This window comes from Aulonocara stuartgranti (genome assembly GCF_965226115.1).
Source record: "Aulonocara stuartgranti genome assembly, chromosome: 4".
NCBI classification, from domain to species: Eukaryota; Metazoa; Chordata; class Actinopteri; order Cichliformes; family Cichlidae; genus Aulonocara; species Aulonocara stuartgranti.
The window spans coordinates 17,691,479-17,717,013 of record NC_138942.1 but is presented as its reverse complement, the minus strand read 5'-3'; the positions used below and the strand labels follow the sequence as shown (position 1 = coordinate 17,717,013).

General features: G+C 42.0%; 1 protein-coding gene across 1 annotated transcript in view; it reads right to left on the bottom strand.

Moving 5' to 3' along the window:
* Positions 1-25,535, bottom strand: part of pitpnc1a (phosphatidylinositol transfer protein cytoplasmic 1a) — a 50,012-nt gene that overhangs the window by 8,899 nt on the left and 15,578 nt on the right. The window contains exons 2-4 of the mRNA XM_082529119.1: positions 8,106-8,254; positions 3,229-3,317; positions 2,429-2,436 (exon numbers count right to left, since the gene is read on the bottom strand). Of these exons, the coding sequence (XP_082385245.1) occupies positions 2,429-2,436; positions 3,229-3,317; positions 8,106-8,254 (246 nt within the window). The remainder of the gene's footprint in view (positions 1-2,428; positions 2,437-3,228; positions 3,318-8,105; positions 8,255-25,535) is intronic.

The following is a 25,535-nucleotide window of genomic DNA, read 5'->3' as shown; positions in this document are numbered from 1 at the left end:
CAAACAGCTGAGAGCTGTGGGGTTTCTGTTAATGTCTTTAATGAAAAGTTCCCCTGATTAGCTCATATTGACAAACAGGCTGGAGCAGCAGGGGTGCGGCTGTTGTTGAAGCAGGGATCTGGACGCGAATCTGAAACTCTAACAAGTTTGATACTCTCATGTGCTTGGAAGTATTGAATAAAACAAATCAATTCAGATATGCGTGTCTGGGCTCAATCTTAGGGACAGACTGAGGAGCTAATTTATCCAAAAGCAACTTGGATGATTTTTTTTTCAGGATTTGTCCTGAGCTTCTCCCTGTGGAGATATTCCACGTCTACCTAACTGGAAGCTAACTTCAGAAGAGATCTCTGCACGCTGGAGGGATTACACTCCTTCCACAGGGATGCCTCGACATCTGTGTTACCCTTCCCTGCTTTCTGCCATCAGCTGCCAGCAGCGAATGATGACTATTGCTGTCTCGCAGGTTCACTTTTAAAGCGACAGTTGAGACGATATTCATAATCTTAATTTCCATTTTTATCCCATTACTTGGGTGTAAATTAACCGTGATGTTTTTGTGTTATTCTCATTTTCCGAAATTATCCGCAGCAAAAAAATCCCCAACGTCAAAAAGAGAAAGAGAGGTGAAAAAAACAGATGGTAATAATAAAAGAGAATAAACTTTGTTTGGATTTAATCGAGGTATCAGATCACACTGGGGATCGGACGTGAAATTACATTTGTTTCAGATATGCATGGTGGTTTTGTTAAAGACTTCACTTGCTGTGAGCACAATCTGATGAAAAAAAGGACAGAATGATAAGATGGGCACATTTCCCTTTCTCTTTTATTCTTGCATATATTCTTATATTCGTATATACCTGCAATCACAACATGTTATTCATGGCAGTCATGATAACTAAAAACTAGATTTGTGTGACTGAAGAGGTTAAACTACTTAAACAAACATAATGCTTCAAATTGCACTGAGCTGTATGGTGTAGTGCCACTTGTTCTGGGTCCTGGGTCTTTAAATCTGAGGTTTTTTGGTTCTTAAGTTTAATGTTTGTTGTCATATTTGATTTTCATGTTCCTTTTTAGCTTCAGCTTTGGCTCTTTGTTCCTATTTTGATTTCATAGCAGACTTACTCTTCATGTTGAGTTTAAGTGCATTATGGTGTTGTTGTTGTGCAAAGTTAGTCACTACACGTTTTTATTTTGGTAATCTTTTCTCTTTCTGTCTTGTTTCTAATTTTACTTCCTCCTGTCTCATTATCCTTGATTAGTTTCACCTGTCTGTGCCCTATCCCCCTGATTAACATTAGTGTATAATCAACTTTTACAAATAATGCTGTCTCCCCCTCAGTCTGTGTCTCAGTGTCTGTCCTGTTCCAAGCTTAAGCTGGATTCATTTCACTTTGTTTTCTTTGTACGCTATAAAGTAGTCCAAAAGTATTTACTCACCCATCCAAATTATTAAATTCAATCCCTTTCATCAGCACAGTTGCATAAAATTAAACACCTAGGCATGCAGACTGCCTCTACAAACATTTGTGAAAGAATGGGTCGCTCTCTGTGAGTTCCAGCATGGTACAGTGATAGGATGCCACCTGTACAATAAGCCCGGTCATGAAATTTTCTCACTACTAAATATTCCACAGTCAACTGTTAGTGGTATTATAAGACAGTGAAAGTGATTAGGTAGCAACAGCAAATTAGCCTCAAAGTAGTAGCCCATGTGAAATCACAGAACAGGGTCAGCGGCTGCTGAGGCATGCAGTACACAGAGGTCGCCAACTTTCTGCAGAGTCAATCACGACAGACCTACAAACTTCATGTAGCTTTTTGATTAGCTAAAGAACAGCGCACAGAGAGCTTTATGGAATGGTTTTCCATGGATGAGCAGCAGCATCCAAGCTTTACATCACCAAGTGCACTGCAAAGCGACGGATGCTGTGGCGTAAAGCCCATCGCCACTGGACTCTAGAGCAGTGGAGACGTGTTCTCTGTTTCTCTTGTTCCAGGAAGTAAAGCTGAGACAGTTCCAGCTCAGCACCCACATTTCTGATATTTTCTAATATTAAAGTGAATATTTGCGCCCATGTATTTTGAGAACTCACAGGCAGGACTTGGGTTAATATGGACATTGCTTCATGCTGTAAATGCCCTGATGATTGTTACAACCAGTAAATATCAAATATCACAATAAAGTAAAGTATTACAACTGTCTTCTAGCAGTACATGCTGCTCAGCATGCACTGATGTCCTTGATACTGATAGTGTTGGGTGTTGTCAGAGATGTGCTCAACAAACATAACCCGCTCCTCTTCTAACACTCACCCTTAAACTCTACAACACGAGATCTTCCAGGCAGCTGGTCGATCAAAGTGGTTTTGTGTGTGTATGAGTGTGTGTGTCTGCGTGCAGGTACACCAAAACTACTCACCGTGTACTCTGACCATATCATCAGCAGAGGCCATCAGTATAATGGATGGGAATGGGAGTTTGAGGGGGGTGGGGAGGTGGGTGGGGGGACAAAGGCATGAAAGAGAATGAGAGAGATAAGACGAGAGGAGAGAAGAAAAAATACTTCAGCTCACAATGAAAAAAAAAGAACCATTAAGCCTCAGCTCAGTAGCACTTCATTTCCAGTAAAAGCACATGAGAGGAGCCCATTTCACAAGGCAGCACAAGGCAGCAGGTTACAAAAATCAAGATGTGCTTGACCTGCAAAAATGGCAACTAGCCAATCTGTTGTCAACTTTCTCATTTGCAAAGCTCTGCATAGCAGGTGTAAAATGGCCCTAACACTTTACTCAGCTCAGCTGGACGTTGTGTTGGTGCCATTTCGAACAGGCCAACAGGAACGTTGCAGAGTGCCCTCTGGTGTGCAAACTATCTAATGTCATCACTCACAACATGGTTGAACGGTATTTCTCCCACGTCTTGTTTACTTTTCAATTTTTCATTTATCAGCCCTACAAATAACAATACTGATATTGGTTTTAGCAAATATCAGCCAACATATCAGCCTAGCTCTAATGTTGTGGTGGAATTAAAGTGTGATTTTTATCATCCACACAACAGTGATGCTAATTATTGAGAACAAAAACAGGCAGATTACCACCTTTACGGCAGTGTTCATTCTAAATCTATTTGCTCTGGACAGAGTTGTGATCCTATATCATTGCACCAATTCTTCTAAATTCTTTTAGAGCACACTAAGGCGTATAATTAAAGCATTACCTGTGATAGTGTATGGGTAATAGTTCCAAGCCTTCTCTGTGACATAGAAGATCTTGGGGACCACTGCTCTGGCCCAACTGGGGAGCTTGCTGTCAAAGATAGACGAGTGGATAGGTTAGTAAAGTGAAGAAGAAGAAGAAGAAGAAGAAAGAGAACAGCTTAAATAAATAGTTTGTGTGCAGCCTTGGTAGTTTCCTCTTAAAGTTTCTCCACTCTTCTTCTTTAGGCTATTATCTGGAACAGGCAACAAGAAGCATCCAGCTGTGTGGAGTCATAATGGAGGCTATACAGGGCAGCCATGATAGTCCCTTGGGGAAGTTGATTACACCCTGTAACCTGCAGGGGAGTTTCACCAGCGTTCATTGTGATAGATATAGAAAAGGGCATGGAAGGCAAATAGAGGAAATACAGGGGGAGGGCTATTACTCAGCACAAATGGATTCTAAATGCTGACAGCTAAGTAGTTGAGCACCTCATTGGATGTCTAATCAAAAAAAAAAAAGAAGAAGAAGAAAAAAAAGATTGCTGCGGAAAGGGAACATCAGGGCTTTGGTGAGCTGGAAGGAAATTGCCATGTCAGAAATCTGAGAAATACACAAATTTACCAGTGAATACCAGCGAATGGAGAAGATTGACTTTTGAGACTTTGACATTTGGAACAGTAAGTCCTGATTGCCAATAGACGCCGAGAGAAAAGAAGGGTTGCAGACAGTCATTACTGAGTGCCATCAGACAAAAATTCACTACAGCCCAAATCACATTTAGTCCAGATTTCTGCTCCCTGAAAAGCAGACAATCAAAGCGCAGCAAATAGCAGCATAATTGGACTCAAAGTCATCATTAAGTTGTACCTTTCAGAAAAATTCTCTCTTAACCACTGATTATTTAACCCTCACATCTCCAACTTCTTCTCTTTTTCTTTTTCTATGTCTGCTAGATGTAAGTGAATATGGAAATTGAGCTGGTTTGTCACTAAAGCCATTTTACACAAGAACTTTGGATCATTTCAGAAGAATAAGATCAGGATATTTTAAAAGTTGTCGTTTTTCACACTGGGCATGCAGCAGGAAACGCTCTGCTACTGGAGATACTCTGTTTTAGGAGAGGGAGCTGCCTAGATAGAGACAGCAGGAGGCAGGACACATGACGCCCACTCACCTGCAGGCAGGCAGAGCACTAAATTATTAGTGTTTGCAGAATGCAACATTATGCATACATTTTACAAAAGGTGCAGGCAGGTTAAAGCAACTGACTAATGTCCCGTGTGACTGTGCTGGACATTTGAGTTCTCACGTGCACCTCTATTAGATAAGTCCAATCAATGCTCAGGGCTGCAGTGTGTATCTGCAAATGGCTTAAGACTCTGTATAAACTATGGGAACATGAGGCAGACAGTTTCCTTCAGTCCCCTTCTAATAACCTGTCAAACAGCCAAGGGAATGTCCAGACACAGCAGACTAGCCACATGTCCTCACACTGCCTTATTTGCAAGCCACGCATACACATACACACAGACACACAGACACACACGCACAGAATGCAGCTATAACATACTAACAGGTGGTTTGTGGGTGGAGGGATGCAGGCTCCGCTCGGTGTCCGACAGCGACTGCTCAAATTATCCATCATTTACACTGACCTCATCTCTCTGTGCACACACACACACACACTATCACACTCGGCTAAACGCACACCACACTCTGCCCTCCTCTTCACTGAGTTTGTCAGTGACACTTTATATTTCCCAAAGACCCACTTACTTGTCACTTCAGAGCACAAAAACTTCCACCTCAGCCTTCTTTGGTATTCTTCGCATGGATCGCTTTTTATCTCACAGTCTGGCTTTTGGCAGTGAGCGGCTCAATCTTGTCTCACAGAATCTATCTTACCAGAATAAGACTATATGAAATAATAATAATAGAAAGTAACATCATTGCTTTACCTGCACAACAATTCAGTAAATTTTAATGGATTAATGGATAGACTCATTTAGACATCGAGTTTATGTAATAGATTGTTCCAGTTTAATCTCTTCAAATACTGCATTGTTGGTGCCTTTTGGAGCTTTTTCATGATTATAATCAGGGCTTAAGCAGACCGGAAGGATCTGTAACAGTGAAAAACTGTTTCACAGAATCACATCCAGTCTTGTAGAAAAGTAAGTACAATTGCCCCAAGGTCACGTATTTTCCCTGGTCATACTATCCTCTATACATTGTATTGTAGTGTGTTTATATTCTAGTTCATTGCTGTTTTTACTGCCTCTGTGTGTTTCCATGTGTAGTCTGTCTTATTGCTGTGTTTGTATTCCTTTCTGTCTCGCCAGTCATGCCCCTGTGTCTGTCTGGTCTCAGTATTCTGTTCTCTGGTTTGCTGGTTTGTCCTGTCAAGTTACCTACATGGTTTCTGTTTTATTTTGACAGTGTCTCTTCTTCTGTGCATGATGTTCGGTTTATCTTCCCCTGTCTTGTCAGCCAGATTACAATTACTGTTTTTGGTTTTTGTTTAATTTGCCTTTTTGTCAGCAATAAAATAAATCTGTGATTTTGAGTTATGTCAGTCTACTGAGTCCTGCATCTGGGTCCACGTTCTTTTTGTCACACACCTGTTCACATGACGCAGTCAGCTAAACCTGTCTTACAGCAGGAAAATATTCCCAAGCAAAGCAGAAAATCTACAACAGAATAGTTGAAAAAAGAAAAATTCCCAAGGTACTGCAATGGCCCAGTCACATTACAGCCACAAACATGAATCAATTTTATTGGAATTCCACGTGAAAGACCAACACAAAGTGGTGTACACGTGAGAAGTGGAACGAAAATCATACATGATTCCAAACATTTTTTACAAATAAATAACTGAAAAGTGGGGTGTGCTTAATAATTCAGCCCCCTGAGTCGACTTTGTCGAACCACCGTTTGCTGCAATTCCAGCTGCCAGTCTTTTAGGGTTTGTCTCTACCAGCTTTGCACAGAGACTGAAATCCTTGCCCATTCTTCTTTGCAAAACAGCTCCAGCTCAGTCAGATTAGATGGACAGCGTCTGTGAACAGCAGTTTTCAGATCTTGTCACAGATTCTCGATTGGATTTAGATCTGGACTTTGACTGGGCCATTCTAACACATGGATATGTTTTGTTTTAAACCATCCCACTGTTGCCCTGGCTTTATGTTTAGGGTCGTTGTCCTGCTGGAAGGTGAACCTCGGCCCCAGTCTCAAGTCTTTTGCAGACTCCAAGAGGTTTTCTTCCAAGATTGCCCTGTATTTAGCTCCATCCATCTTCTCATGAACTCTGACCAGCTCCCTTTCCCTGCTGAAGAGAAGCACCCCCAGGGCATGATGCTGCCACCACCATGTTTGACAGTGGGGATGGTGTGTTCAGAGTGATGTGCAGTGTTAGTTTTCCGCCACACATAGCGTTTTGCATTTTGGCCAAAAAGTTCCATTTTGGTCTCATCTGACCAGAGCACCTTCTTCCACATGTTTGCTGTGTCCCCCACATGGCTTGTGGCAAACTGCAAACAGGACTTCTTATGGTTTTCTGTTAACAATGGCTTTCTTCTTGCCACTCTTCCATAAAGGCCAACTTTGTGCAGTGCACGACTAATAGTTGTCCTATGGACAGATTCCCCCACCTGAGCTGTGGATCTCTGCAGCTCGTCCAGAGTCACCATGGGCCTCTTGGCTGCATGTCTGATCAGCGCTCTCCTTGTTCGGCCTGTGAGTTTAGGTGGACAGCCTTGTCTTGGTAGGTTTACAGTTGTGCCATACTCCTTCCATTTCTGAATGATCGCTTGAACAGTGCTCCGTGGGATGTTCAAGGCTTGGGAAATCTTTTTGTAGCCTAAGCCTGCTTTAAATTTCTCAATAACTTTATCCCTGACCTGTCTGGTGTGTTCTTTGGACTTCATGGTGTTGTTGCTCCCAGTATTCTCTTAGACAACCTCTGAGACCGTCACAGAGCAGCTGTATTTGTACTGACATTAGATTACACACAGGTGCACTCTATTTAGTCAGTTAGTCGTTCCACTTCTCACGTGTACACCACTTTGTGTTGGTCTTTCACGTGGAATTCCAATAAAATTGATTCATGTTTGTGGCTGTAATGTGACAAAATGTGGAAAAGTTCAAGGGGGTGAATACTTTTGCAAGCCACTGTAGCTGGCATTGCTTTTAGTTGAAAAAGCATTGAGAGGGCTTCTTTACAACCTCAACACACCCTTTGTCAGGCATTCATTTTAGATTTTAATTTCAGCAGAGCAGATCATTAGACATGTCACCAGCGGCTAATCGTGTGTTAACACGCTGAAAGAATGAGTTCAGTGACAGCTATGCAGAGGCACATAAGTGAGCTTGTCTTTAACTTGTCAAATCACGTAACAACTAAGCAGCAGAAGCTCAATACATGGAAACTGCTTCAATGCTGAGAATTATTATTGTCAGAGAAAGTGCTAGACAGTCAGAGTAGCCTTTTATTATCCAAGAATGGGTACACATACAAGGAACTGGGCTTTATCTTTTTCTTCGCTCTACGCATTAACAGAATAGACAACACGGACAATAGCAATATGACACAGACAATAACTACATATATAGTGTATTTATATTTATTTGTAAAATGATGCTGAGTGCAAAGCCTTTGGAAAAATCTATGGAATAAATACAGGATAGATCATTGGTTACTATATATACAGTATATAAGCTATATTCTTTACATATATACATGGAATTTGACAGTATATATGTTAGTATATAGGTTTGTGCAAGTTAGAAGCCCTTATGAAAGTGATTTAGACGTTTGCTCAGTGGTTTATAGTCCAAATACTTTTTTATTTATTCGTTTTTTCAAGCCCACTGTAGGTGGGAAATTACACTCACTTGTTAAGGTAGATCCGTTTCTCTGTGAACTGGCCCGATCCGTGCTCTGGGTCCTCATAAGGCTCATTCTGCACCACCTCAACACCTTCTCCACGTTCACTCTGTTCATGACTGTGTTTGCTGATCATATACAGCTGGCCGATCCGGTACTGAAAAACAAAGGAGGACCAAAAAGAAAAAGGAGACTTTATCAAATATAGGGAGGCAATTAACATTTTACACATCTGAATCAGCATGCTGCTGCGGCCGAAGTTAACGGAAACAAAATCTTCTTGGTGAAAGTCCAGGAACTGACCCAATCGTCTGATTTTATGGAAGCCATAAAAATAAATGCGGGAGAGAAAATACCAGGATTACAGCACCTGCACGCTCCTGACACCTGGGGGCAGTCACCATAGCAAAAGAAAACTGCTGGATTAGGAGCCGTCTGCAGCACAGTGATAAAGGCCTCGTGTCAGGTCAGGACCAAGTGGCACAACAATAGTAACAGTGGCAACAGACAGTTACACGAACCCATCCCATGGTCCCTTGTGACACATCAGTCAACACGCACAATCCTTCACTCATCACTCACTGATCCACTTGGGCCTGTGACAGTGTCACTTTTGGCCACCTTGACAGACTGGGTGGGGGTGGGGGGTTGTCACACGGCAACTATTTTCCATACATTTCGAAAACGACGAGCACAGGAGCGAGAATTTCTAACTGCTCATGGGACTATTTACGCGCTGGGGAAACTGATACTGCCCTGATGGTGACTTATGTCGCGCTGATGGAATGCCAAGGGCTCATGCAGGACTCTATACACACCCACACACACACACACACACACACACACTGCTCCAACCAAGGATAGCTGTGTTAAGCTAATGGAAAATAGGATCGTCTGGGCTGTTGACTTGTGACTCTACATCCAGCCACATAAAGCAAGGAGTGGAGTGAAATGTGATAGTGTAGTGGAAAAAAAAACAGAGCTCATGTATATCAGTAAACTTCTTATATCACAATGCCAAATTTTTCCATCTGCTGACCATCAGAGGAGAGCAATGAGCTGTGACAGAGAATTCCCAGCTGAAATGTGGATGGCTGTGAGTTTCTGACAGCACAGCTGTTGGAGTCTGGCATAGTTTTTCCACTGCAATGACACAGTAACAGACCAGGCATAATAGATGTGGAACCTGTATTTAGTCGCACACAAACACACGAGCCTGCCCACATTTTGAGCTCTTCTTGCAGCTGATATGGTAATCAGCACATCAAAAGAGGCAAAGAATGAGCTGGTTCCAGTTTAAGAGATGTGAATATTTGTTGCTTCTTTTCATCATACGTGCGAGCTTATACTGCGGGATTTTGAATTGTTGCTTAGAGAAAAAAAACAGTTGAGCTACTTGGACTTTGGATTTCATCAGACATTTGAGTTTCGGTGTCATGTTTTGCAGGACAAAGGGCATCAAGAGCAGGCAGAGTAACTGAAAATAAACCTTTTGCTCAAATGGATGTCAAAGTCCAAAAAACAGCCAAAAGTCCAGAGCACTAAACGGGGAGCGCACACAAGCGTGCTATTGTAGACAAGGAGTTGACAGGCGTATACAGTGAGATTTTACAGATATGTGAACATTTACCATGTGACATTAACTTGACAGCCACTTTGTACGGGACAATCATGGTGACAATTTAAGATCAAGTGAAAAAGGTCCTGTTTACACAGGTTTAGACACAGATCCTTGACCATCTGGCAACCGCTGGTCGTAAGGGAAAAATAAAAGCTCACCAACATGTTGTAAGTGGTTGCTGGAGATGGATGAATTTTACCAGGAAAACTAATGCTAAAGCTCCAGTTACACAGGCCTAGAGACCAGTTAATGACCCCCATTTCCCCCTAGAAACCCACAGAGATAGATAGACTTTTATTATCATATAGTGGATATGCAAAAATTTCAAGGATAACCTGTCCCTAGTGAAAAATGTGTATTCCACATGAATTCCCATGCGTATTTCACTCGCAGATTGCTGCAGTTGCCTGTAGTTTTCATGGAAGCGCCAGGCTTGTCCACAGAAACTGTCCAGCTATGCTGTCCAAGCTGTAGTGAAACTGTGAAAAAGTGCAACACAAACCATTTTACCTCCACAATTAAAATTGTGCATTTTAAAACATGGCTGCAGCGCCGAGGCACAACTTCTACTATGAATCCAAAGCTTCTCCTTTTCTGGAGAAATTTTTGTGTTGCATTTTTTTCCAGGAATTCAATATGTCCAGTTTCTCATAATGCCTCCTTTGTTTCCTCATCTGTGTTTGTCAATGTGTAATTTCCGGGTCCTAGTTACGGTCTGTTTATCCTCTTGTCTTCACCCGCTGTGCACTTTTCCGCTGACATCAAACAACTGTTTTTGTAGATTTATTATCTTGACTCCTGCATCCTGTTTTGCGGTCCTCACGTTTAAGTAAGTCTGTCAAAATTTGCGCATAAAACAACAAGGAATAATGTGATTCATAAAAAAAAGTATCACTGGTCAAAGCTGGCTGCTTCGAGTAATGAACACACAGAGAGTTAAGTTCTTCATGGAGCTTTTTCCTTGTCTGTTATCTAATTGTTTCATCTGTACAGCCTGCTAGTGCTGAGCTCAGTGGAGCAGTCAGCAGCTGAAAGGACACATATTTTCCCCATGATTTTCCCTTCTGAAAAGGTTTTTCTTTGGACACTGGCTGCTTTTGCACTCATTTTAATTTAAAAACATGCCATCATATGCCGAACATATTTCATGACCAAATCAACCCATGATAACCAGTTTACAAAAGTGTGTTATTCATTTAAAATACAAAGAAAATCTGAGAGATTCTTTTGTCCAGTCTATGACATGAAATCCAGAATTCCGACACTGAGGCAGCTAAAGAAGGATAAAGGAGATTGTTGTACATATCAAAATATTCCTGTTGTAGCTGAAACATGAGAGATGGTTGAAGAGCTGACATAAATCTCCACGCTGGATGAAAAACATCAAGGCAGAGTGCCCACTCAAGAGGACCTCTGAACATCCCTCCCATCATACTGATGACTAGCAACAGTGTATTACCATTAAGCACCATGTTTTCTGTTTCCCTCTTTGACTAATTTGGGTTTGGACATGTTGTGTAAACAGCCCGGCCATTGTGCTCCCTGCCAGGCATTGTATCCGGCTCGCCGTCTGCTGGCTACCTGAAAGCTGCAGCTGATGAATGAGGGGCTGCTTTTCATTGTTGTCTTTGGAAATCTCGCTCTAATGACTAGAAGGGAGAAGTGGCCCTTGCCTTGGTTAGAGTGGCCATGAATAATTTCTTTTTATCTCTCTCTTTCTCCCTCTAGAGCCTCTGGGCAGGATCAAGGACAGCAAGGAAAAATATGAGCTCTCATCAGCCGAGGTATACTTTCTTTTCTCTCCTATTTACACCTCCTCCTGTCTCATTCCTCTTTACCTGGTCTCCACCTATACACTAAAATCCAACCTTTTACTTTCTGAACTCCTATTCTTGCTCACCTCCAAACTTTGCTCTTAGCTCATTACCTGGTAAAAGCCACGTAGAGTTCAGTCACCTTTGGCACTCAAATAATGGAAACCTTGAAATTAAAGTAGTGGACCGTGATTGCTCATGGAGCTGCTCCTGGTGCTGGTGGCAAAATTTCTATTTTTTTGGCCAGCGTGACCCAAGAAAATGGAACAAAATTACCGGTACAGTAAAAGTGTAGGATGAATCGTGCCTTATTGTACATATCAAAAGAATAGAGTTGAGGAAGAAGAGGGCTGCAGTAGGCGGGAGAAATTAAAGAACTCTAAAGCAAAAATTTTTGAGCTTCTTTTTCCTTAAGCTTTAGAAATGCTGATAGGTGGATTTTGCTACCTTCGGACAGAGCGAGGCTAACTGTTTCATCTTGTTTCCAGTCTTTGGTTGGCTGTCTGTGGTCATGCATTTAAAAGACAGAGTATATTCATTTTAAGATGAAAGCATTAAGCCTTTTACTGTGATCACACTCTGTGTGTGTCTCTCTCTGGTTTTTTGGCTCCCTGCTCTAACGCAACAGCAGGTGTTGGGGAACTGTGGTCATTGTGCTACAGTGTGCTACTGTAAGATAAGGACACACGCAGACACAATTACACTTACACACATGAGACAATACCGGGCACAGTGTTAAAATGTAATTAAAATTCAACCACTGACAGAGTAATTGCTGCTCACAGCGCTCAGTATTCTTGGATAACTGACTGCGCTCCTGTCGAGATAAATAGCTTTAATTTTTATGTCCGTTTCTGGGTGTGCATGTGTGCATCTGGACACATGCCAAAGAAGTGGATTTGCTTTTTGTAAACTCATCTAAGCTGATCAATAAAGCCAGATTTGATATATTTACAGAAAATTATCCTTTCATTTCTTACAGCAATGGTATGAAAAGCTTTAAACTCTTTACTTGTGAAATCCATCCATGTTGTTCTATCTCATCTGCACATATGGTGAATGATTTAATATATCATCAGAGGGCACATGCAGATATAAACACCCTCTGTCAGCACACAAACACCGGCCAAGAAAAGCATTTTCAAATGTACATGGAGATGTATTTAATGATTCTGGCAAACGCTGCTGCTAATTTATCAAACCCCGCCTAACAAATATATTCAGGCTTGGACCACAAATGCTTTCAGCGCTATGAATAAATAACAAGGCATTTTTAAAACACACCAGCTCTTCCCTGAGGTCACATCCTCGCCTCTTAATGGTCAGAAATGGTCACAAATCTGTGGCTGTCGGACGACTGCAGCACTTTTCGCTGTTAGTGACTCATTGCAACTGGTTACCCAGCGGCGGAGCGTGCAACAGCCTGCGTTCTCTGGAGCCATTTTTCATGGCAAAGTAATTGCCTTGCAGCCTGGCATGTTGCAGTCAGTCAGTCTACATTGTTGAGTAAAACTCGTCTGTGATGAGTATCTTTGAATTAGGAGAGTGACTCACTTGATGACCACCTGGTTGTATTCTGGTTACATAAAAGCAAAATTGCCATGTGCCTATGTCATTGTGCAGTTAAATTGCTTTTTGTCCTATTTGTGGGGGAATTTCTGTTTCAGATCTGGAGGTTCTGGCTGTGCCTGAAATCAGTAGTCATGTCTTTACCGTCATGGTACCTGGGTCTTGCATCCAGGGTTTTAAGTTTTGGGGAAGTTTAAGGGTTTTTCTGGTTTTGTATCTTTGTTTTATGGTTATATTTATCTCTCTGTTCTTTCTTCGTGTTTACGTGCCTTGTTTCTTATTTCTTTATGCCCGGTACAAGCTCCTTTAGTGTTCTGGTTTCATTCCTTTCGCTGTGTTTGTAAATCCTTAGGGTTAACATTCTGTCCCCTCAGTCTTGTCTCAGTATTTTGTCTGTCTCTCTGTCAAGCTCATGTGTCTTAGTCCTTGTCTCGCTGTTAGGTAGTTCCTGTTTTATTTTGATGACCTATTTTCTCTTGTGCTTTGCATATATACTTCTCCTGTCTCATAGTTTCAGCTGCTTTCCCACTTGTTATCCTGTACGTGTTGTTGCATTCTCCATCACGGTTGTGATGGTTTTTCTCCTGGAAGATCTGGTTTTCTTGTTTATTTGCAGTGAAGATGGCAGCTGACTGTAAGTGTTCGTTGACCATATCCTTATCATTAAAAGGCAACAAGTTCATTGCACACGGTTTCAATAATTTTGATCATGCTGCGGCCACCAAACACTGTTTTTCCAAGTCTGACTATCACGTGCAACACTAGTACATTAATATATAAGCTACTGTACAAACTTGGAGAATTTATCTAAAACTATATGACAAAAGGACATTAGGTGACATTACATAATAATCAAGTCAAGTCAACTTTATTTGTCAATTCTGCCACATGTACAGGACATACACAGAATAGAAATTGCGTTACTCTCAAACCCTAGTGATTAGAAAAATGCAAATAAAATAATTAAAAAGTAAAAATTTAAATAAATACAATACAATTTTATGTATAACAAAAAAAAGCTATGCAATATACAATATACAATATTCAAGTAAGAAGGCATAGTGGTGCAAAATAGGCAAATAGTGCAAATGGAGATTAAGTAGTGTACGGTAAGAGATAGTGTAACAGCAAAGTCTTATGAGGTAATGGCAGTCCAATGCTCCACAAAGTGACTGGAGCAGGCCAGTGAGTGCGTCAGAGAGTGAGTGTGTGTGTGTGTGTGTCAGAGTTCAGTGAGACCATGGTGGAGAAGAGGGGAGAGGGGGGCAGAATCGGGAGGGAGTTTAGCTTCCTGACAGCCTGATGGATGAAGCTGTCCTTCAGTCTGCTGGTCCTGGCCTGGAGACTCCGCAGTCTCCTCCCTGACGGCAGCAGCTTGAAGAAGCTTTGCATTGGGTGCGTGGGATCAGCCGCTATGCAAAGGGCTTTTTTAGTGAGACGGGTGCTGTAAATGTCCTGGAGGGAGGGGAGAGAGACACCAATGATCCTCTCTGCAGCTCTCACTATGCGTTGGAGGGTTCTATGGCAGGACGCATTGCAGGCTCCAAACCACACAGTGATGCAGCTCGACAGGATGCTCTCGATGGTGCCTCTGTAGAAAGTGTGCATGATGGGGGCTGGAGCTCCTGCTCTTCTTAGTTTGCGGAGAAAGAAGAGACGCTGCTGTGATTTCTTGGCCAGTGCTGTGGTGTTGTACGTCCAGGAGAGATCCTCTGTGATGTGCACACCCAAGAACTTGGTGCTGCTCACTCTCTCCACAGACGCTCCGTCAATGGTCAGAGGAGCATGTTGGGTGTGCATTCTCCTGAAGTCCACAACAATCTCCTTCGTCTTCTCCACATTCAGAGAGAGATTGTTGTCAGCACACCACGTGGCCAGGCGTCTCACCTCACTTCTGTAGTCGGTCTCATCCCTGTTGCTAATGAGACCCACCACCGTTGTGTCGTCCGCAAACTTGATGAAGAGGTTGGAGCTGTGTGATGGAGTGCAGTCATGGGTCAGCAGAGTGAAGAGGAGGGGGCTCAGCACACATCCCTGCGGGGCCCCCGTGTTTAAAATGATGGTGCTGGATGTATTACTGCCGACCCGTACTGCTTGAGGTCTTCCGGTGAGGAAATCCAACAGCCAGTTGCACAGTGAGGTGTTGAGCCCCAGCTGGACCAGTTTTTGAGTGAGCTGTTGGGGGATTATAGTGTTGAATGCTGAACTGAAGTCTATGAACAGCATTCGAACATATGAATCTTTTTTGTCCAGGTGTGTGAGTGCTGAGTGGAGTGCAGTGGAGATGGCATCATCGGTTGAGCGATTGGGCCGATACGCAAACTGGAAGGGGTCCAGGGAGGGGGGTAGGACAGTCTTGATGTGCTGCATGACTAGTCGTTCGAAGCACTTCATCAGGATGGGAGTAAGTGCAACAGGACGGTAGTCATTAAAGCAGGAGGGAGATGACTTTTTTGGGACCGGAATGATTGTGGTGGCTTTAAAACATGTGGGGACGACAGCCTGGATGAGTGATATGTTGAAGATGTCTGTGAAGACATCAGTGAGTTCCACTGCACAGTCTCTCAGTGCACGACCAGGAATGTTGTCAGGACCCGGAGCTTTACGTGCATTGATCCTGCTGAGGGATCTCCTCACGCTGTCCGGGGACAGAGTCATCACCTGGTCACCAGGAGGGGGTGGGGTCTTCTGTGCAGTGGTGCTGTTTCGGACTTCAAAGCGAGCAAAGAAAGTGTTCAGCTCGTTCAGCAGGGGGATAGTGCTATCACAGGTCTGTGGTGGGGGCTTGTAATCTGTGATGGTCTGAATGCCCCGCCACAGGCTCCGTGAGTCTCTGCTGTCTTTGAAGTGATGGGATATTTTCCTGGAGTACTGTCTCTTAGCCTCTCTGATGCCACGGGAAAGGTTGGCCCTAGCTGTCCTCAGGCTTGCCTCGTCTCCAACTCTGAAGGCAACATTCCGAGCTTTCAGCAGCCTGTAGACCTCTCCTGTCATCCATGGTTTTTGATTGGCCCGGACAGTTATGGTTTTCGTGACTGTTACATCCTCAATACACTTGTTGATGTAGGCTGTAACAGTCTCTGCGTACTCCTGGAGGTCAGTGGTGTTGTTGTAGGTGGCAGCCTGCTTAAACATGTTCCAGTCTGTGGTGTTAAAGCAGTCCTGTAAAGCCTCTGAAGACCCTTCTGGCCACACTTGTATCTGCTTACGAACCGGTTTGGTGGCTTTAACGAGCGGTCTGTAAGCAGGCATTAGCATGACAGTGATGTGGTCTGAGGCGCCGAGGTGGGGGAGGGGAAAAGCTTTGTAAGCTCCTCTCTGGGTGGTGTAAACAAAGTCCACTGTGTTATTTCCCCTTGTTGGAAAGTCTATGTGTTGTTGTATTTTTGGAAACACGCACTTTAAGTCTGCATGATTGAAATCCCCAGCCAGGATGAGAAAAGCATCAGGATGGGCTGTCTGCTGCTCACTGATGTGCTGGTACAGTTCATTCAGTGCCTCGCTCCTGTTGTTGACATTGGAGGAGGGAGGGATGTACACAGCGCACAATAGTATGGCTGTATATTCCCTCGGTAGATAGAATGGCCGGCACTTAATAACCATAAACTCCAGCACTGGTGAGCAGTGTTTCCAGACCGCAACAGCATCGCGACACCAGGCGTCATTGATGTAAACACAAAGTCCTCCCCCGCGGGTCTTACCTCCCGCGACGATGACTCTGTCAGCACGGTAGCATGTTAGCTGGTCGAGCTGAATGGCGCGGTCCGGGACACTGTCGCTAAGCCATGTTTCCGTGAACACAAAAGCACAGTCCTTTAATCGCATCATAGTCACATTTTTAAATTCAGCTGCAAAACACACACTCAAAATCCTCCAGCAGAAGAGGCACAGAAACACATACTGCATTGTGCCTCCAGGCTACGTGAGACAGCAGCTTCCATTTTCTTGCTCATCTCACAGAAACGAGCTAGCATCAGAGCAAATGCACAACTCCTAAATATCATACATCAGATCAAAGAACTCCATTAAAAATACTATCAGGAGGACTGCTGTGGAGCTGCCTGCGCTCATATTCTGTCATAAAGGACATTTGGCTCCAGTGCAGAGCTGTTTCAGAGGTGTGGGAGTTCCATATAAGACCTGTGCCTTAAAGAGTCATACAAACACGATAAATGCATGGTGAATCTGCAGTAGATGTTACTAAGACGGTCTCGCTCACGTCCAATCAGTATAGGGATAGAAGCATGCTGAAAACAGAAGGAGAAAGAGCGCCACATGTGATGCTGCTGTAGACTTAAAAAGCAAACGAACAGTCTTTCTGCTAGCATAGTTAGAAACAAAGCAGTGGAAAATATTTAAAATGGACAATTTCACAGCAATAAAACAAAATCACAAAAACTCTATTACTATTAAAGAGAATGACAGTTTACTAGCTTACATGTAATGCACAACTGATGAAAAGATGGCCTAAAAAATCCTGTTTAGAGCTCACAGAAAATATTCCTGACATCAGGTTTCTCCTCAATTTGAAATTAGGCGAGAGAGAAATAACGGAGGCAGGTTAGGGCATAAAACAGGTTCAGCTTCTTATTAAGCAGCAAATCCTACAAGTCTAAAAAAAATTAATTGCAGTTCCTCGAATGACCACTTGAGGCAGATCCCCAAAAAGAGAACCGATAGATGAAATGTGCAAAGGCAGTGGGAGGTTTTCAACCCTACTCAGTTTTATCGACGCTGGGACCCAATATGCATTTTGACTCAACCTGACACATTAGACTCAACTAAACTTCAACTAAACTACACTAAATTAGAAAACTAATAATCCAAACCTGTCCTGAACTGGCTTTCAGTAATTGCTTTAACTTTAAATCAACTTATTCTGCCTTATTTAAATCACTGGGCAAATCATACCTGTGTTATAAAACACTAATCCTATACATCTCAGATGAATACTTTCTAACAGCCTAAACAGCGTCTCTCTACTCCAACATTTCCTCGGTTTGTAAAATTTCTTACAGCTCTAAAGCTGTAACTGCTGATGTACACACACACGCACAGACACTGGCACACATTCTGCCGTTTCAGCACAAACGTGGGCATGCTGTCGAGAGTAAGTGCATATGAGTGACTGTATTTTCTCCTCTGGTGCTGATTCAGCAAAATGTGAAGGTGAGCTCAAACTCCCTGCAAAGGTTTGATGAATTCACTCTCCACAGAGGTGACACAGGCAGTGTGGGAGGATGCAAAGGGTGGCAGCTGGCTCACTGAAGCAAACTGTTACAGTAGCTTAACACTAATGAATTCTGTGCCGCACACGGGGACAGCTGCCTTTCGCAGTGTGATAGCCTCACTCGAGCACTCGGGCAGTGCAGCCGCTGAGAGAAAAGTAGAGTGACAGAGGAAGAGAAGCTGGTGTTAGGGCCTTTTCTGCAGGGAATACAGGAGGTTTCATGCATGGGTTATTGTTTATGCCCTTTAAATGTATTAATAAATTAATGGAACTAAACATGGTATGTTACTATCATGGATCAGTTAATAAAAGGAAGGCTGAGAGAAGATGTCTAAGCACTTTAAAGACATTTTTCTCACTTTTGGCTGTGAATCAAACTGATTTCCCCCTCCCCTCCCCCCGCATATTATAGTATATTGTATAAGTATACTGTTAGTATGTATACTTTTTGCACTTTTCTACAAAAATACAGAGTGAGCAGAAGTTTGAAGTAATTAAGAAGCCCATACTAATCCCAATAAACACTCCAGGTGTGGTCCAGATGTGATTATCTGTCTAAAATACAGGCTCAGAATGGAAAATGGAAAATTACCACCACAAACTCTTTTCTAGCCCGAAGGCTAAGGGCTATTGTAAATCTATATTTGTTTTTATAACCTGCTGACATCAGCATCATTTTTGGAAATCCCCAATAACAACATCTGCATTGTTTTCATAGATAATTTGTGCTGTTGTCAGCATTTTTAATACTGCTAATCTAGTGTAGTATATTAAGCTTTTTGTGCCATTGCGAAGTCATAATGTTTCATTAAAAATGTTTTAAAGAGCTAACAAAAAAAGTGTTCACGTCTCCCCGTTGACTAATATATTGACTAATATAATCCAGTGGAAACTAAAGCATTTTCATGTAACCCTGACCGTTGGCCTTGAAGCATACGTACCAAAACGGTGTATTTTTTTTATTTATCTTAACCTGTATGATTGGAGAAGAATTGGCTGAAATCTTGGCTCCATAAGCTGTAAAAATGTGAGATTTTAAGATATATTCATGCAGTGTGTGAGTATAAACATTTTGTGGCATCACTGTGAGGTTCTAGGGCATCATGTTGAAAAAATAAAAAGTGCGTTGTACAGATCTCTCCATTTCGTTTCATATGACATATTACTCGATATGGTTTCTTGAAAATATTTTCAAGGTCAACTTTGACCTCAGGCACTCACAATGAAGGTCAAAATCAAATGCTTAGCCAACCAGGGTCACATTCCCTGAGGCGTAGTATGCTGTAAGTTTGAAGATGATCCATAAAAGATTGGACATTTTTACAGATTTTCACATTTGTGGCCTAAAGCTTGACCTTGACAAAATTAAATCAGCTCGGGCCGTTATTGGTTTCTGTCATCGCACAAAATTTGAAAACGACATCTTGAAAACTCTGGAGGCTAAATCGCTAACAAACAAACAAACCGACTACATACTCCCTCCCTTTGGGGGGGGAATAAACAAGCAATAATAGAAATTTTAAACAGAAAGCAATGTGAGCAGGTTTTATATAACCAGCTTTTATTTTTTCACAGTCTATAGATTTCAGCAGATTGCAGATATTTAATTTTTAATTTGTAGTTTATAAAACAAGCTCCACTGGGTGAATTTAGCCGTGGAAACAGCACACCTGAAAAACAAGCTTTCTTACAGCTCCTGCTGAGAACAAGAGTGTGTTGCATAAACTATGTCAAAGGTGTGTGGTGAGGTGAAATTTATTAATACTGATTGCTGCAGGTGGGAGAGAGCACTCTCCCGTCGTGCTTCCCCTCTATAACATCTTTTCCCCCCACCTCTCTAACTCGTTAGCTTCTCCTCTTTCTCCAACTCTGCAGCGTCTGAGGTCAATGAACCAAAGATTACATAACATCAAGATCACTCACTATGGATCACTCCGCTATGCATCATCTTTACCCCCTGCCTGGCAGCACATTGAGTGGCTGATGAGAATAATGTAATGATATCCAGGCATGAAACAGGAGAAAGGACTGTAAGAGTGTCCTTAAAAAGTAGAGATGATGATCAGGGATGGGAGATTAAAAAAAAAAAAAAGTAAGAGCCGCTGAAGAAAGATGTTTGGGAAGCTGACAGATTGTGAGACATTACATAACCGGCCTTGATTGAGTGCAGCTGTTTCTTGCCCTCCCTTTTACTCCTGTTCCTTTCTGCATTCATACCCTCCTCGATGCATATCAGTTTCTCCTTCAACTTTTCCTCTACTGACACTCCTTTATGTTGCTTTGCCATTTCCATGCTCTGATTCTATTTTTCCTCCCCCTCTGTCTCACAGCATAAGCATGGTTGAACACAGCGCCTCACTTCAAACCCTGTAATAACACTTTTGATAATCTGAATCGGTAACACGTTTGACCTCAGCAGTACTGCAGTCACTGTGCTGGCAGAGGCAGCAGTGAAGTCGCAATGCTTTCAAAAGGATGACCAATACATGGATAAAACAGCAATGACAAATGGTTGATGTTTATGTGTAGCTTTCTAAGTGGTTTAAGTCATCTCCAGTAATATGCCTTCACCCCTATGTTAGTCCTTTAATGCATGTATGTGTGGGATATCATCTAACATACAACTGTGTTTGCAAGTGTTACTACAGTCCAGCGATTATTAAGGCTGTAAAAACACAATTGTGAAGTGATAGTGAATGACTTGGTGTCACAATTACAAATTTGGCTTTATAGTTTATGAATAACACAAAGACATCAATCACAGCAATACTTTTGGAGCAATTCAAATAAGCCAATCCTCCCATTTAGCCTGGAAATGCCATCACTGTTTGCTGTGCTGAGCACTTTATTTTAATTTCATATTGGAAATGCTGATTTGCTAATGTAACAGAGTGCTAATAATAGAGTCAGAGATTTCACAGTCAGTTTAAATCCATCACTCTGTTCACTTCCAACTAAGCTTTGAGGCAAGAACCAGGTGGTTTTCTTAGAGAAGTCATTTCTTGTTTTGGCAAGCACCTTATTGTTACATAAGCCTTTTGTCCCTTCTGTTCCAGTCTGGAGTGTTTTGGTACAACTTGAATTTCAGATTGTTTGGGGAAAACTCCTCTCATTCATTATGCATGGAGAGAGCTTGGTAAACTCACAGCAGTGGTGAGGTAGAGAACAATTGGACACAAAAAAACAGCCTTTGTTAGCGTGTCATACTGGGAAAATCAGAAACTTTACTTGAATAACATTTGACTAATTGTTATAATTTTTAATTAGTCAAGGAGTTTCCTGTGCGACCACTACTGAATACAGTGAAGATTTACATGTCGTTTCAATAAATATTGTAGCAAAAACACATACACACAGTAACAGTAATAATGTAAAGGACTCTACAGTGAGCACTACAAAACCTGTGTCATGTTTCAATTACTAAAAAGTCTAAAATGTCACGGGACAAAAATATTAACATGCCGAGAGCCAAGCTGCACTAACAAAACCCTAAATTTAAGTTTCCTTATATTTTTGTTTGTTTTCTTTACCAGGAAAAGTATCGGGAACCTGTACTATGATGCATGTTCAGCATACCGAGGCAATTTTTTTGTTATTTGAGTTCACCTTCCCAATCTGTACCTAAAAAATGTTTCCTGTTCTTGGTACAAGCATAAAGGGAACAATGTTGGTTGCTTCCTTTTAGGCAGAGGACGTTGTAAAGCCCCACCCGACACCCCAAACAGTAACCTAAAAGTGACCACACCAAAACTTGAGATACATTCATCACACTGGCAAATGTTTATCATTAATAAATACACTTGATAATACATTGAACTTCCTTTATAGCTGACACTATAGGGTGGCTGTAGCTCAGGTGGCAGAGCAGGTCAGCCACAAATCAGAAGGTCGGTGGTTCGATCCCAGGCTGCCTCCTGGCTGCATGCCAAATATCCTTGGGCAAGATACTAACCCTGTGTTTGCCTACTGGTGGTGGTCAGAGGGCCCGGTGGCGCCAGTGTCCGGCTGCCTTGCCTCTGTCAGTGCGCCCCAGGGTGGCTGTGGCTACAACGTAGCTTGCCATTGCCAGTGTGTGAATGTGTGTGTGAATGACTGAATGTAGTGTAAAGCGCTTTGTGGTCCTTAGGGACTGAGTAAAGCGCTATACAAATGCAGACCATTTATAGGGCTTTGGAGCGTGATGTTACGGGAGGGGGTGTGACCGCCGAGGTGCCATTTTAGCAGGCAAAACAAAGGGCTAAAGGAGCGAAAGCAAACGGATATTCAACTTTTGAACAGTGGTACTTAGTAAGTACATATTCAGTAAATGCAAATTATTTACATGGCAATGCACTTCAGGCACAAATGTAGACCCCCTAAATACAACATTATGGGTTATTCAGAACAGAACTATGCTTGGAGAAATATTTTCCCATCAGTTGAGACAACTCCTCCACAGTAGCAGGTGGAACTTTTCTTTTCTGTGGACGGCTTCTTTTACCTGTCACTACGGATGGTCTGTTTATGTTTTATTGAGAGCCTTTTTTGGGGCAGCTGAAGAGGAGAAGTCTATCTTATGGCCAACCACTGACTGTATCTTGGTCATATTACCCAGCAAAACTCAATATGCAGGTTCATCTGTAACAGTCCCTATGCCACAGAAGAGCAGCAACATGGCTGCAGGTATCTGCGACTCCGGCCATACATCTGGGCAGCTTCAACCTTCCATGTGATTCTCACAATGACCCAATGCTGGTTCATTCAGAGTGCAGTACCTGAAACATACACAGACAGGATGACACAAATGTGTTTATCTACTTTCAAATCCATTCATCACAAATGTATCAATGAACGTGTTTAGAAAGTACATACATGTATAATTAAGATGCAAGATGTATAATTAGGATTTTTATAATAAATATGAATTAATTAGTGCAATTTCTTTAACCATAGAGAATAAGTAAATTCTTCAGGACAATGTTATCCCTCTAACAGCCTCCACATGTTCTCACTGTAATTTCCCCCTCATGAATGAATTTATGCTGCACTAATCTGAATGTTCAGAGGGAAATCAAACGCATTTTACTTGCAGTACTCAAGCTGACTTACCTTTGTTTGAATGACGGCGTACTCACAACGTGGAGGCTTAAAAATAGCCAAATCTTGTACCCAATCCTTGGTGAATTGGATGTGCGCCTCCAGAGATTTATAATTGCGAAATTGGTTCGCCGTGTATGCGCTGACTCCACATACAAGGTACAAAAATATATCATGCTAAGTCAATAGCGGTTGGTCTTCAGGGTTTCTATTCCACTGCCGTATTTCATAGAGGTCCACATTTCCAATGCACTCTATTTTTTGCAAGTACCGTCTCTTTGCATCCGGACGCAATCTGTCTTTATACTGTCCTTTTTCTTTTGAGCTGCTATTCTGTAATGGCCTTTCCGTTGTTTTTCTTGATCAAATGAAGTAAATTATGTGCAATACATACAGAAGAGTACATTTTTTACTCCTTCCCTTTTTATATACAAATTACTGCAGTTTTTTCTCTTCTTATAAGACTAAAGGTAAAGCCCTTTTTTTTTGCTACAATGTAAAGTTATCACAGTAATTTGCAGGTGTTCCTCAGCTTGGTTATGCATGTTTTCCTTTGACAATAAAGAATATCCCTGTGACAACTCCAACAACCCACAAGTCGAGGCAAATCCAAAATAGATGGTTGAATCCATAGTGGGCTCCGCTGTGTTTGCATCAACCTCTGTTGAAGAAAACAAACAACATGACAATATGAAACTTAAAAGCAGCCTCAGCAACAACTTTCAACACTCCTTTATATTCATCTGAAAACATCTCATCACATATTCTTCATTTTGAATAGCTCTCTGATCTCTTCAGTCTCACTTACTTGGATTTAGTAGGATTTATTATCACTTTCATCATAAGATTTATACTGCACATGTTTCTACAGCATAGCAAATTCATTAGCACAAATTAACAGGTATCTTTGTCCAGTTCCATTTATGGATTTCGTTGCTAACGCTATCATTAACTGTTAAAAAAATAAAGTACGGTGAAAAAAAGTCTGTGTAGATATGTAATGGGATTCGCCTGTTAAAAAGCGGATTGTAAAAATAAGCTTAAATTAGTTTTTCTAGCTATTTGTAGAAGTCTTTCTCCGTAGTTTATTATATAAATATAGCATCAGACAAGATAGTTACATTCCTTTGTGCACAAAGCACAGTTGTACTATTATTAACTTATTATCCCTGGCATGGAGATGGGATAGATTAGCAGTTAACAGCAAATTAATTCCCTAACTACATGTAGGACATGATCTCTGTAATTAAACAAAATAACGAACCTTTTTTCATGCTGGCTGATGGAAAGCGAATCTTTGTAGAACAATGCTGCAAGAGCTTTGTAGCTTAAACTCTAAATCAATCAATCAATCAATCAAGGCTTTATTCGCCACGTGCAGGTTACCCTACAGTGAAATAGGACCCCCCCTCCCCCCCGACCTTACACACACAACACAGACATCACATGGGGATACAGGTCGGAGATCGGTAGCGTTACAGAAAAAAAACACTGAAATATACACTACAATGGGAAAGTACAATAGGAAAAGAAGAGACCTCTACTCATGCTGGGCTCCTGGGAGGACAGCATGAGAACAGGAAACAAAAAAACTCCTCTGCACAAAAAAGCACATAAATGTTCACAGCACAACAGTATGGAATACGTGGCAAGCCACAGGGTCGGGTGGGGGGTGAGGAGTAATCCGAAGCAAACACAGCAGCCATCCTGCCCAGCGCTACCTTTCCAGCGCAGGCTCAGACCCACCGTGTTCCCAGGAGGGAACAAGCATCGAAGGCGTTTGGAAAGGGAGGGGGGATGAGTGTGTGCATGTCAGTGTATATGTATGTGTGTGTGTGTCCAGAGTTCAGCTGAGACAGTGTCCTTTGCCCTGCTAGGCTAAGTAAACAGTCTTCCAGCCAACCCAGGTGGCCTTGCATGGAACGGGAAGGAACCAGTGTTGGGTAAGTTACTTTAAAATAGTAACTTAGTTACATTACTAGTTACTTCTCTCCAAACTAACTCAGTTACTTCAAGTTACTCGTTACTTTCAAAGTAACTAGTTACTAGGGAAAGTAACTTTGGTTTTACTCAGAATTCTCTTGTTAATGTGTTTCTTCCATAACTTTGCCAGTCTTCTAGCTTGCTT